The 11,821-nt window shown below is 39.0% G+C and overlaps 1 protein-coding gene across 1 annotated transcript; it reads left to right on the forward strand.

The window, feature by feature from the left end:
* The first annotated feature begins 8,836 nt into the window (after positions 1-8,836).
* Positions 8,837-9,463, forward strand: LOC141685547 (uncharacterized). The gene has a single exon (XM_074490641.1). It carries the CDS (start codon positions 8,837-8,839, stop codon positions 9,461-9,463), a length of 627 nt encoding a protein of 208 aa, XP_074346742.1.
* Positions 9,464-11,821: the final 2,358 nt, after the last annotated feature.

Raw genomic sequence — 11,821 nt, forward strand, 5'->3', positions numbered from 1 at the left:
ATCTTGAAGAACTCATAAAGCCATTTTGGATAGCTTACCTTTGTACTGGTTCAATTTATTTATCATCCATGCATCGGTTATCTATCTGATGGAAAAGATTAGTCGTCAATGGACAATGGGCATCCAATGCACCTGCTTTAATGGGACCTGATATGTCAACCCAAGGACAAAAGTGGGCTTAACATCGTACCTCTTAGAATCAAAAATCTTGCTATGTTACCAAAGTGGTGGTGATGCGCACATGGCAGAAATGCACCGTGGGACAAGGTACTTACAAAAAAATATGGGGATAACTTCCGACATTCCTATGAGAATTTACACATTAGGAATGCCATGTCCAACACAATTAAGGGTGTGATAAAAGTTATAAACAAGCCCGGTGTCTTCACTTTCCTAAATAAAAACATGTTGAAGTGGTCCTTAGAAAATGAAGATATGATCTAATTCTAGGAGGATTGGTAGATAGAACATAAGCCTCTAATATTTCTTTTTTCTAGGATCTATAGTAATCCGAAGCTTCTCTATTACACAGTCTCGGAATTTGTTAAGATATGGAATTTGGTCTCAGATTATAAGTACAAGTACTGAGCCTAATAATAATTCTGTGGTATGTTACATTTCAGGTATCATTAGTGCTAATTCAGCTTCGAACAGTCCTGACTCACTGCTTTGGACCAAATCCAATGGTAATTTCACTACCAAGCAACTAACTTCTTTTCTTCACAACTTGAATTTGGTGCAAACACAAAATTCAATATGTTGGAGTAAATCTGGAATGTAAAAGCCCCCTAGAATCAAGGTTTTCTTATGGAAGTTAAAGAAAATTATTCTCCCCACTATGTTCTTTTCAATAAAATAATGCAACTATCATCAATGAAATGTTAGTGGTGTAATAATGACATTGAAACATCTGATCAACTCTTTTGGAGATATGAGATAGCTAGTTGGGCTTGGATCTTTGTGAGAATTTGGTGGTGCATCGAAAGGGAGTAGAGGTCCTTCTAAAGGATATCTTTAGCTAAGTTATTCTCCTTGAACGTAGGCAAAAATAACCCAAAAATTCGGAGCATAGTGATTGCATCAACCTTTCCATCCATCTGGTTGGCCAGGAATGAAGCAATATTTTCTAAATTAAACTCAGACGTAAAATTTTGGAGTTCCCTATCTTTGAAAGGATTGAGTTATGGGGCAAGGCAACAACAATTTTATACTACGTCAATAATTTTTTATGGCGAGTTAATCCACAAGGAGCACTGGCAGTGCATAACCACAAGCTCAATGTGAATCTATGGACCTTTAAGCATTAATCTTATGACTAGGTTTGTGCAGTTAATGGATCCTGGTAGAGCATTACTTCAGGGCATGGATTAGGCAGTATTGGAGGGGTGATAAAAAACAAGTCCAAAATGGTTGTTCAAATCTTTTCAGGTCCAGTCATAAAAGAAAATATTATTGATACAGAGGTTAAAGCCAATCTTTATGTCCTACGATTAATAAAATATAAGAATTTAAAAAAATATTCAGTAATCTGTTCAGACTCCATAAATGCTATTGGGCTTGTTACAAATGGGCTTGAAAATTTTCACTTTTCTTTTGGACCTTCAGAGAATTTCAAAAATATGCTAGGTCACTTTGTCTTTTGGGCTTTTTTTCCTAGAGAATTAAACAACAAGCAGACAGTCTGGCACGGGATGGGCTTAACAAGCCCATGCTAGCTCCTTATTAAGCTAATCAATTTCTAAGCCTAGTTAAACCATAATGATAATCAAATTCAATCTTTATATAAAGAGTTGGGTTAAATATCAAGCATGTCACTTATTGCATCCAAATCCAAATGTATCAAGTGAGTCACTGATTACAAAACTGACTCAAATGAGTCACTCATTTAAAAATTTAAATAAAAAATATCACTTTATCGTTAGTCAAAATTCTTAAAAGTATTATATATTGAGTTTCGCACATTTTTTATGAATAATATTACATCCAAATGAAAGATTATGAGTTTTAGTATTTTAGATAATATTTTTAAATTTTTAAAAATTTATCTACTATTTTATTTTTATTTAAATCAAATAAAATAATCAAAAAATTAAAAATAAATAGTTGATAAAATTTTAAAAATCTAACAATATTATCTAAAATAGTAGAACTTGGAACCTTTTATTTGGATGTAATATCATTCATAAAAAATGTGTGAAACTCAATATATAATATTTTTAAGAATTTCGATTAACGATAAAGTAATATTTTTGATACAAATTTTTAAATAAGTGACTCATTTAAGTCAGTTTTGTAATCAGTGACTCATTTGATATATTTGGATGCAATAAGTTACCTACTTCATATTTAACCCATAAAAGTTTTAGTTGGGAGTCTATTGTTGTTCCTTTCTCGGATCATCAGTTTGTCAGCTATTTTTTTATTGGGATAGAAGAAAATCTTATCCTTTTTTTATTCTCCCAATTATCTTGCCCTACTATATGTGTATTCACAGCTATCGAGTTGTGTAATTATAACCTTGAGCCACTTCTTTCCTTTTCCTCCAAGATGAATCCTGGGGAACTTCAACAATCACCAGTCCTCCCCTTTTATATAGCGCCCCTTCTCCTTCTTATTTTCCATCTCTCTCTCTAAACCCTTACTTCTTCTTTTTCTTCCTTACCCTAGAATTTTGAAAAATGGATGAGGTTTGGGCAGTTCCGGATGAGGGTTTCGTCAAAATCAACATTCACTATATATTTTTGTGTGAACCCCTACAAAACAGCAACTTAAGTAGTATGGGAACTATCATTAGGGATGAAAAGGGGGGATTTGGGGTGCAATGGGCCCAATGAAAGGAAAAAAGGAGTTGCAGGTCACTATATGGGGGATTCCGATAGCTCTAGTTTACCTAGCAGAAAAGGATCATGACAAAGTCATCATGGAGACTGTTAATAGGGATGTTTATAATACCATCAGGCTTCAGGAGCATATCATTTTCCTAGACGAACTCAGGAAAGTCATGGCTCGCCTCGACTCCTTATACTCTAGTACCTTTAAGGAAGGCATCACGACTAGGAAAATCTCTATAGTCCAGGACTCGGCAAACAAAACTGCTAGATGCATGGCGGATTATGGTCTATATCATATGAATGACTATGTTATAGTTCCTGGTACCTTTGGTAATTCACAACATTTATTAGATATTGATTCGTGAATAGAGTTGACATTTGATATTCAGCCTAACTTCGGGCTCATGAAGGTCATTAATTCATCGCCACCCCTTTATACTGGTACAAAAGAGGATGTGATCATTTTTGATGTATAGGATATGGAAATTTTTTATGAAGATCTAAAGGATCTCGGTGATGAGGAAGTTAGCCTGGATGAGGTTATCCAGTTTGATCTACCTTTGCAAGCATTGTCGACCCAGGTTGTGGAGGAAGAAAATCCTCTGGCCATTGTTCTGTATGTAGCTCCTATCACTAATGCGCCAGTGGTAGATAAAGGAAAAAAATAATTTATGAGAATTATGCTTTTGATGATGGGAGGTTGCTTTAGCCAATCAGCCATACGCCTCCTTGACGATGAAAGTTTGAAGAGCTTTGGTAAACCTTTTTGCAGAACCTTTGTGAACTTGGAAGAAGTGCTTGACAAAGTTTATATCAAGGACTTCTTGCACCCCACAGTTTTTGGCTTTCTTGATAAGTTTTTTAGCTCAATTACAATTCCTCTTTTGCCAAATCAAGCCGATATTATGCTTTGAAGGAGTTAAAAGTGATGAAGATAATGAATGAGGGAGTTTGAGAAGAGAGAAGCGGGAGTTGATGTTGCGAAGGGGAATAAGGAGGATATGATAGGGTGTTTCAGTAAGGTTGTGCTATGTTATGGTTGTAGTTCTTAATTACTAGTCTTTTGGGTCAAGTTATTATTTTTAGGTTTGATGGTAGTATGTAGGGTATCTTTGCAGTTGAGACTTTGTTCTTCTTAAGTCATTGTAGCCCTCGGGCTTGTCCTGGTCAATTATTAATGTCTACGATTAATCAAAAATAAATAAATAAAATGTATGTAAAATGCTAAACGTGTAAAGTAACCTAAAACCTAGTTGATATGGATGAAAAGTAAAGACACAATTAATGCTGAATTAATTGTGTCCTAAAGTTTTCTGGTCAAGCTTGTGGAGCCACAACCCAAAGTGGGTCGTCATGGTCACAACCCAATATGAGTTTTAATAATCTGAGTAGACTATGACGACCACAACCCAAAGTGGGTCGTGTAGCCCACGGCCCGAAATTAGCTACGTGATAAGCCCACCGAGAAGGCCTGGGAATGAGATCCACGAGGACACCTACATCGAATCCAACATCGAAACAAACTCTCCTAGGAAGGATCTAGAATCCACCGTCTAGGAGAATCCTACTTACCTTCTAAGTAGGAGACTTGTCCACCAAGTCTCCCTACCCTAGGCTAAACTTAGACTCAATATTTATATAAAGGGCTTTATCCCTTAACCTAAAACTACATTTTTTACTTGATTCTCTACTACACAGAGATACATAGGCATCTTTTGAGGACAACTAGTCCCCACCGCGAGAGCAACCTTTAAAGCTCGAAACTCAAAAATCCTAACATTAATTGTAATCATAACCCTAGTTTTTATTCCACAATATTTGGCGCCGTTTATGGGAAGACAACAACAATCATGGTACTTATACGGAGTAGAAAAATGGTTGAACCAACGATCATGTCCCATCACAAACGATCTCATAGATAGTGGAGATAGCCCCACAGTCGACCTATGCCACCACCCAAGATGGAGGAACCCCTGTAGGGGAAACCGAGGCTCAGCCACAAGGGACAAATCCGCCGGCTCCTCAAGGGATGAATCCCCAATTTCAGTAGCTACATGCACCTGTGAACCCTCGACCCATTATGTATGAGTACTCAACGATCGTGACCATTAACCCCCTTAAGGTATGCCTCTATACCCCGAGGTTGGAGGAAGTGGGCACTCTAATTAGAGTGAAGGACAAAGGAGGACTCCTCAATACATACGTGGCTTGGCTCCTATCCATGAGGACCGAGAGTTTTCTGAACCCTACTCTGATAGTGTCACAGCCTGCACTTCCGGACTATTAATTCTAAATCAAAACTAAAAAAAATATAATTTCTTGATCAAAAAGTCTATTACAAAGGTGACTATTACAAACGCGCACCTCAAAGCGGAAGCCCAAAGGTCAATCTACTCCAATTCTAAGTCCTCGAACTCCAATGCTAACCAACTCGAATCTTAGACGAAACCTGAAATTGTAAGAAGGAGCTATACAGCCTAGCAAGAAAACAATCGATCCAACTAGTAGGCCAAGCAACTTATACACATATAACAAAATACGACAATCTATACGATATGATATACAAAACTAACACTTGCGATACACATTCTTATTCTTATTCTTATTCGATACACACAATACACATAACACATAAACAAAAATAATTCAAAACCAATAATTCATGCCAAGACCACTACAACCTGGTGATAACGGTCCTAAATTTTCATAAAACTGTCACTACAATCCGGTGACTGCGGTCCTAAGTTCTTATTCGATATTTTCACAAACCATGGCACAAATCAGAGGTCCAAAATTATCGTTGAGACAACACACATGACAATAATACATATACTATAACACATAATAATTACAAATATGTCATCCCTTGGCCCATGTTTTGATAATCAGATATACACGTATAACACACAAGTTTGAAAACACAAGCAAGATCGATCGAAATCTTACCTCAACACCTGACCAGATCTGAATATAGCCTTTTTGACCCTCTAAAAAACGTTTTCTTGGAAAATGCAAAACACGAAAGTTGTAGAGAACGAAATGACCTTTACGAAAAGTCCAGGATCACTGAATTTCGACTCACGATGAATTTTCTACGAATTTTTCAAGATTTCTAAATTTTGCTGAGAAGAGCCTATGAATTTTAATAATAAAAATGAGAAAGACGAATATGAGGTATTTATAACGATACAAAACCCTATATCTTAACCTACAAGTTATCCATATTAGAATTGGATCCAAATTTTAAGCCCATTAGTCTAACCCAATTTTAAATCCTAGTCTTTATCTAATTTTAATCCATTTTTTCTATTATTCAATTATTAATCTAATTCTATAAAATACGGGATATTACATACTACCCTCCTTAAAAAGAATTTGGTCTCCAAATTCACAACAATCCTAAAATTTGTGACACGTCTACCCCTTGATCAACCAAAGGTCAAACTATGGTCCACAAGATCGAATCCTAAGGAATGTACTAGTCCCATACCTAATACACTCCGAAGAACAGCTTGTTCTTGATACTAACTGTAACAACGCGCACTTACGGACTATTAATTCCAAATCAAAACGAAAATCAAATATAATTACTTGATCAAAAAGTCTATTACAAAGTTGACTATTACAAACGCGCAGCTAAAAGCGGAAGCCCAAAGGTCAATCTACTCCAATTCTAAGTCCTCGAACTCCAATGCTAACCAACTCGAATCTTAGACGAAACCTGAAATTGTAAGAATGAGCTATACAACTCAGCAAGAAAACAATTGATCCAACTAGTAGGTCAAATAACTTATACACATATAACAAAATACGACAATCTATACGATACGATATACGAAACTAACACTTTCGATACACATTCTTATTCTTATTCTTATTCGATACACACAATACACATAACACATAAACAACAATAATTCAAAACCAATAATTCAGGCTAAGACCACTACAACCCGGTGATAATGGTCCTAAATTTTCACAAAACATTCACTACAATCCGGTGACTGCGGTCCTAAGTTCTTATTCGATATTTCACAAACCATGACATAAATCAGAGGTCCAAAATTATCGTTGAGACAACATATATGACAACAATACATATACTATATCACATAATACTTACAAATATGTCATCCCTTGACCCATATTTTGATAATCAGATATACACGTATAACACACAAGTTTGAAAACACAAGCAAGATCGATCGAAATTTTACCTCAACACCTGACCATATCTGAATATAGCCTTTTTGACCCTCTAAACGACGTTTTCTTGGAAAATACAAAACACTAAAGTTGTAGAGAACGAAAAGACCTTTCCGAAAAGTCTAGGATCACTGAATTCTGACTTACAATGAATTTTCTATTAATTTTATAAGATTTCTAAATTTTGCTGAGAAGAGCCTACGAATTTTAATAATAATAACGAGAAAGACGAATATGATGTATCTATAATGATACAAAACCTTATATCTTAACCTACAAGTTATCCATATTAGAATTGGATCCAAATTTTAAGCCCATTAGTCTAACCCAATTTTAAGTCCTAGTCTTTATCTAATTTAATCCCTTTTCTTCTATTATTCAATTATTAATCTAATTCTAAAAATACGAGATATTACAAATAGGGACTCCGAATCATCGGACGATGAGGTCGCTCAAAGAAGGAGGCGTGCTGGTAAAGAGCTGATGCCTAGTGGCAACCAGTGTCCCAGGAACACTCATGTGGCCATTCCCCAAGATGTACAGGAGAGGATCAGGGCTCATAAAGCTGAGATCCACAGGCTGAAGAGTGACCTGGAGATGTACTTGACACCAAGACCTCCACCTGCAGCGAGGAAACGGGATTTTCCTCCTATCATAGACCTGGAAGGTCCAATACCAAGAAGGGACGCAGCCCCAAGGGCTGATCCACGTGATTTGATGCCCCTAGGAGATCATGTTGATCAAAAACCACTGTTCACTGAAAAGATAATGAATGCCCACATCTCAAGATAGTTTAAGATGCCCATATTAAAGAGTATGATGGTACTAGCGACCCAGCTAACCATGTCAGGACGTTCTCTAACTCCCTGTTGCTACAGCCCATGAACGACGCTATCAAGTGTCGGACCTTTCCTCCAACCCTTTCGGGTATGGCTTAAAGGTGGTACAACCGTCTACCACCAAACTCGATTGGATCCTTCAAGGATTTGAGCCAAGTTTTCATCAAGCAATTCATTAGTGGCAGAGTGTATGAGAAAAGTCCAGCCTCTCTCATGGGCATTGTGAAATGAGAAAAGGAGTCCCTGAGAGATTACCTGAATCGTTTCACAAAGGAAGCATTAAAGGTCCCAGATCTTAACGGCAAAGTAGCTTTGACAGCACTGCAGCAAGGGACTAAAGACGAGTTCTTCAAGATGTCCCTAGCTAAGGGCCCCCTAATAGCATGTTACAGCTTTAAAATAAGGTTGAAAATACATCGAGATGGAGGAAAGCATGAGGAAGACAATAATTACAATGAACCCACTGGTAGCAAGAAGCGGAAGATGGACCAAGAGTACGACGTTAAGGAAAAATATCCTCGAACTGGCAAGAACTATGATCCTCCTTCCAAAAAGAATCAACCACCAAGGTTCACTGAGTATGTATGGCTGAAACCACTGAGAAGCCAATACTGATGGAGATTGAGAAAGATAAGGATTTTAGATGGCTAAAGCCACTAAGGGGAGACCCCGAGAAGAGAGACAATAACCAATTCTGTAGGTTCCATAAGGATATTGGTCATGACACCAATTACCGTAGATAGTTTAAAGACGAGATCGAATATCTCTTTCGACAAGGAAAATGTGGAAGGTTTTTCAAAGGCGGTGATAGATGAGGCCCCAAAATGGCTGAAGACTAAGGGGGGTAACAACAGAGGTCGAAACCCGCAGCCCAAAGGTCCAGTGATCAACATGATCTCCGGAGGGCCAACAACCATAGAGACAATGAAAAACTCTCGTAAGGCTTATTCCAAATAGGTGATGAGTATAGTCGGAGATGCACCCAAGCGTGCCAAGGCTGAGATGACACTTGAATTCGGCAACCCCGACCTTGATGGTTTGAAATTCCCTCAGGACGATCCCCTAGTTATCACCCCATTAATCGGGAATTATCCTGTTAAAAGGGTCCTGGTTGACAACGGAGCTTTCATGGATATTTTATTCCATGACGTGTTTATAAGGATGGGGTACACTGACGTCGAATGTCAAGTAAAGGGAGCAATTCGACTTCCCGTTACTATTAGAGAAGAGCCCAGAGAGGCCACACGGATGCTAAACTTCCAGGTTGTCAAGGCGGCCTCTACCTATAAGGAAATCATGGGGAGAATAGAGATCCATGCGTTTAAAGCCGTGCCCTCAACCTGCTATATGATACTCAAGTTCCCAACCAGAAACGGTGTCGGAGAAGAGAAAGGAGATCAGAAAATGGCCCAAAGTTGTTATATAACAGCACTTAGGCCCGATGGAACCAGGGGGCAAGTCCTCCCAATTGAAGACATGGATGTACGAGAGAATGATGAGCATCGAGGGAAGCCAGCTGAAGACTTGGTCCAAATTTTCTTAGACCCGCTTGACCCTGATAAGGTCACGTACATTGGAGCGTCCTAGGGAAGACCCCTAAGGGACCAATTGACAAAATTTCTACAAGAGAATAATGACGTGTTTTCTTGGAAAGAAGCCGACATTCCTGAGATTAACCCCAACCTTATAACTCACAAGCTAAATGTCGATCCAACTCAGAAAGCCGTGCAGCAGAAGAAAAGAACCTATGCACCTAATAGGCTGGAAGCCATTAATCAGGAGGTTGAGAAGCTCCTTGAAGTTGGATTTATCGAGTAAGTGCAATTCCTCGAATGGTTAGCTAACCATGTGATGGTCAAAAAATCCAACAGAAAGTGGTGGATGTGCATCGACTTCACCGACCTCAACGATGTATACCCTAAGGACTGCTACCCTCTACCGAGGATTGATTTCCTGATCGATGCCACTGCTGGGCATAAGATGCTTAGTTTCATGGACATTTTTAGTGGTTACAATCACATTAAAATGCATAAGAATGACACCTGCAAAGTATGTGTCATAACTAACTTTGGTGTCTTTTGTTATCTTGTTATAGCTTTTGGAATTAAGAATGCAGTAGATACTTACCAAAGGTTGGTAAATAAGATATATGCCCATCTAATTGGGAAGCCCATGGAATTATATGTTGATTACATATTAGTCAAAATCCTAGCCAAGTCCGATCATGATAATCACCTCAGAGAGGCATTCAAAGTGGTGAGGCACCACAAGATGATGTTAAACCCCGCCAAGTGTGCTTTTGGTGTTGGGTCTGAAATTTTTTTGGGTCATATGGTCTTGAAGAGGGGAATCGAGGCAAACCACAACAAGATTAAAGCCATCCTGTACATGGAGCCAACATGCTCTATCAAGGACGTTCAGAAGCTAACAGGAAGAATCGAAGCCCTAGAGAGGTTTCTCTCCAAGTCTGGAGATAAATGCCTACCCTTTTTCGAAACCCCGAAGAAGCTGAAGAATTTGGAGTGGGAAGCTAAGAGCCAAGAGGCCTTTGAACAACTGGATAAGTACATGACTGAGGCCCCGTTGCTGGCCAAACCTAGTGTGGAGGACACCTTTTATTTATACCTCGCGGTATTTGAACAAGCCGTGAGAGCAGTTTTGGTAAGGGAAGAATAGAAACTTCAGAAGCCCGTCTACTATGTGAGTTAAGTACTCCATGGAGCAAAGTTATTACTCTACCACTGATAAATTCGCGCTTGCCCCCATAATAGCCTCCAGAAAGCTACGACCTTACTTCCAGGAACACAAAGCAGAAGTCCTGACAGACCAACCCCTGAGAAGAATTCTTCACAGTCCTAAAGCGAGTGGAAGGCTGATCAAATGGGCAATTGAGTTGGGAGAATTTGATATCAAGTATAAGACTCGGACAGTCATCAAGGCTCAGGTGTTAGCAGACTTCACGGTCGAATGCACGATTAACGACCAAGAAGTTGGGGGGAAAGAGATAGTAACCCCAGAAGGAGGAGAGAAGGATAAAGAAGAAGACTTGCTCTAAAGGATTATTGGGTTCTCCATTTTGACGGAGCATCCAAAACAAAGTCTAGTGGTGTAGGCCTAGTCTTGCAAAGCCCTGAAGGGTTCATGATCGAATATTCTTTGAAGTTGGACTTCCCAACTATGAACAATAAAGAGGAGTGTGAGGCTTTGATAGTCGGATTAGGCTTAGCTAGAGATGTGAGAACCAGGTGCCTTAAAATCTGTGGAGAATCGAGGCTCGTTGTTGCCCAAGTTAATGGGGATTTTGAGGCAAAAGATGATGTCATGGCCAAGTACCTCAGGGTCGTGAAAGGATTATTGATTCAATTTGATGAATGGTACGCGGAACATGTTTCGAGAGAGGAGAACAATACAGACGACACCCTTTCTAAGTTCGCCTCATCAGAAATTAAAAACTATCCAAGAAGTATCTACTTCCAAGTCCTGAAGACCCCATTTGACTAGCTGCTGGATTGACCCCATCAAGAACCACTTTGAGACAGGTTGGCTTCCGGATGATGCTCAGGAGGCACGTATGTTATCAGTAAGAGCATTGAGGTACTTTCTAATTGAAGGTCTTTTATACAAAAGGTCTTTTATAATCCCATATTTGAAGTGCTTAAGACCTCACGAGGCATAAGAGGCACTGAGGGAAGCCCATGAAGGGATTTGTGGAAATCACTTAAGGGGCAGGGCTCTCGCTCATAAGATAACCTGGATGGGGTTTTACTGACCAACAATGTTAGCCGATGCAAAGGCTTATGTGAAGAAGTGTGATAGATGTCAGAGGAATGCTTCTGTAGTTCGACAACCCTCGGAGAGGCTTACGTCTATTACCTCTCCAATCCCCTTTGCGATATGGGGAATGGACATACTAGGTCCTTCCCTGTGCCATCGGGATAAAGGAAG

Source organism: Apium graveolens, chromosome 9 (assembly GCF_009905375.1).
Source record: "Apium graveolens cultivar Ventura chromosome 9, ASM990537v1, whole genome shotgun sequence".
Lineage (NCBI taxonomy): Eukaryota > Viridiplantae > Streptophyta > Magnoliopsida > Apiales > Apiaceae > Apium > Apium graveolens.

Excerpts from the sequence above, each read along its gene's own strand:
- LOC141685547 (XM_074490641.1), top strand. The coding sequence starts at position 8,837 with ATGAGTATAGTCGGAGATGCACCCAAGCGTGCCAAGGCTGAGATGACA.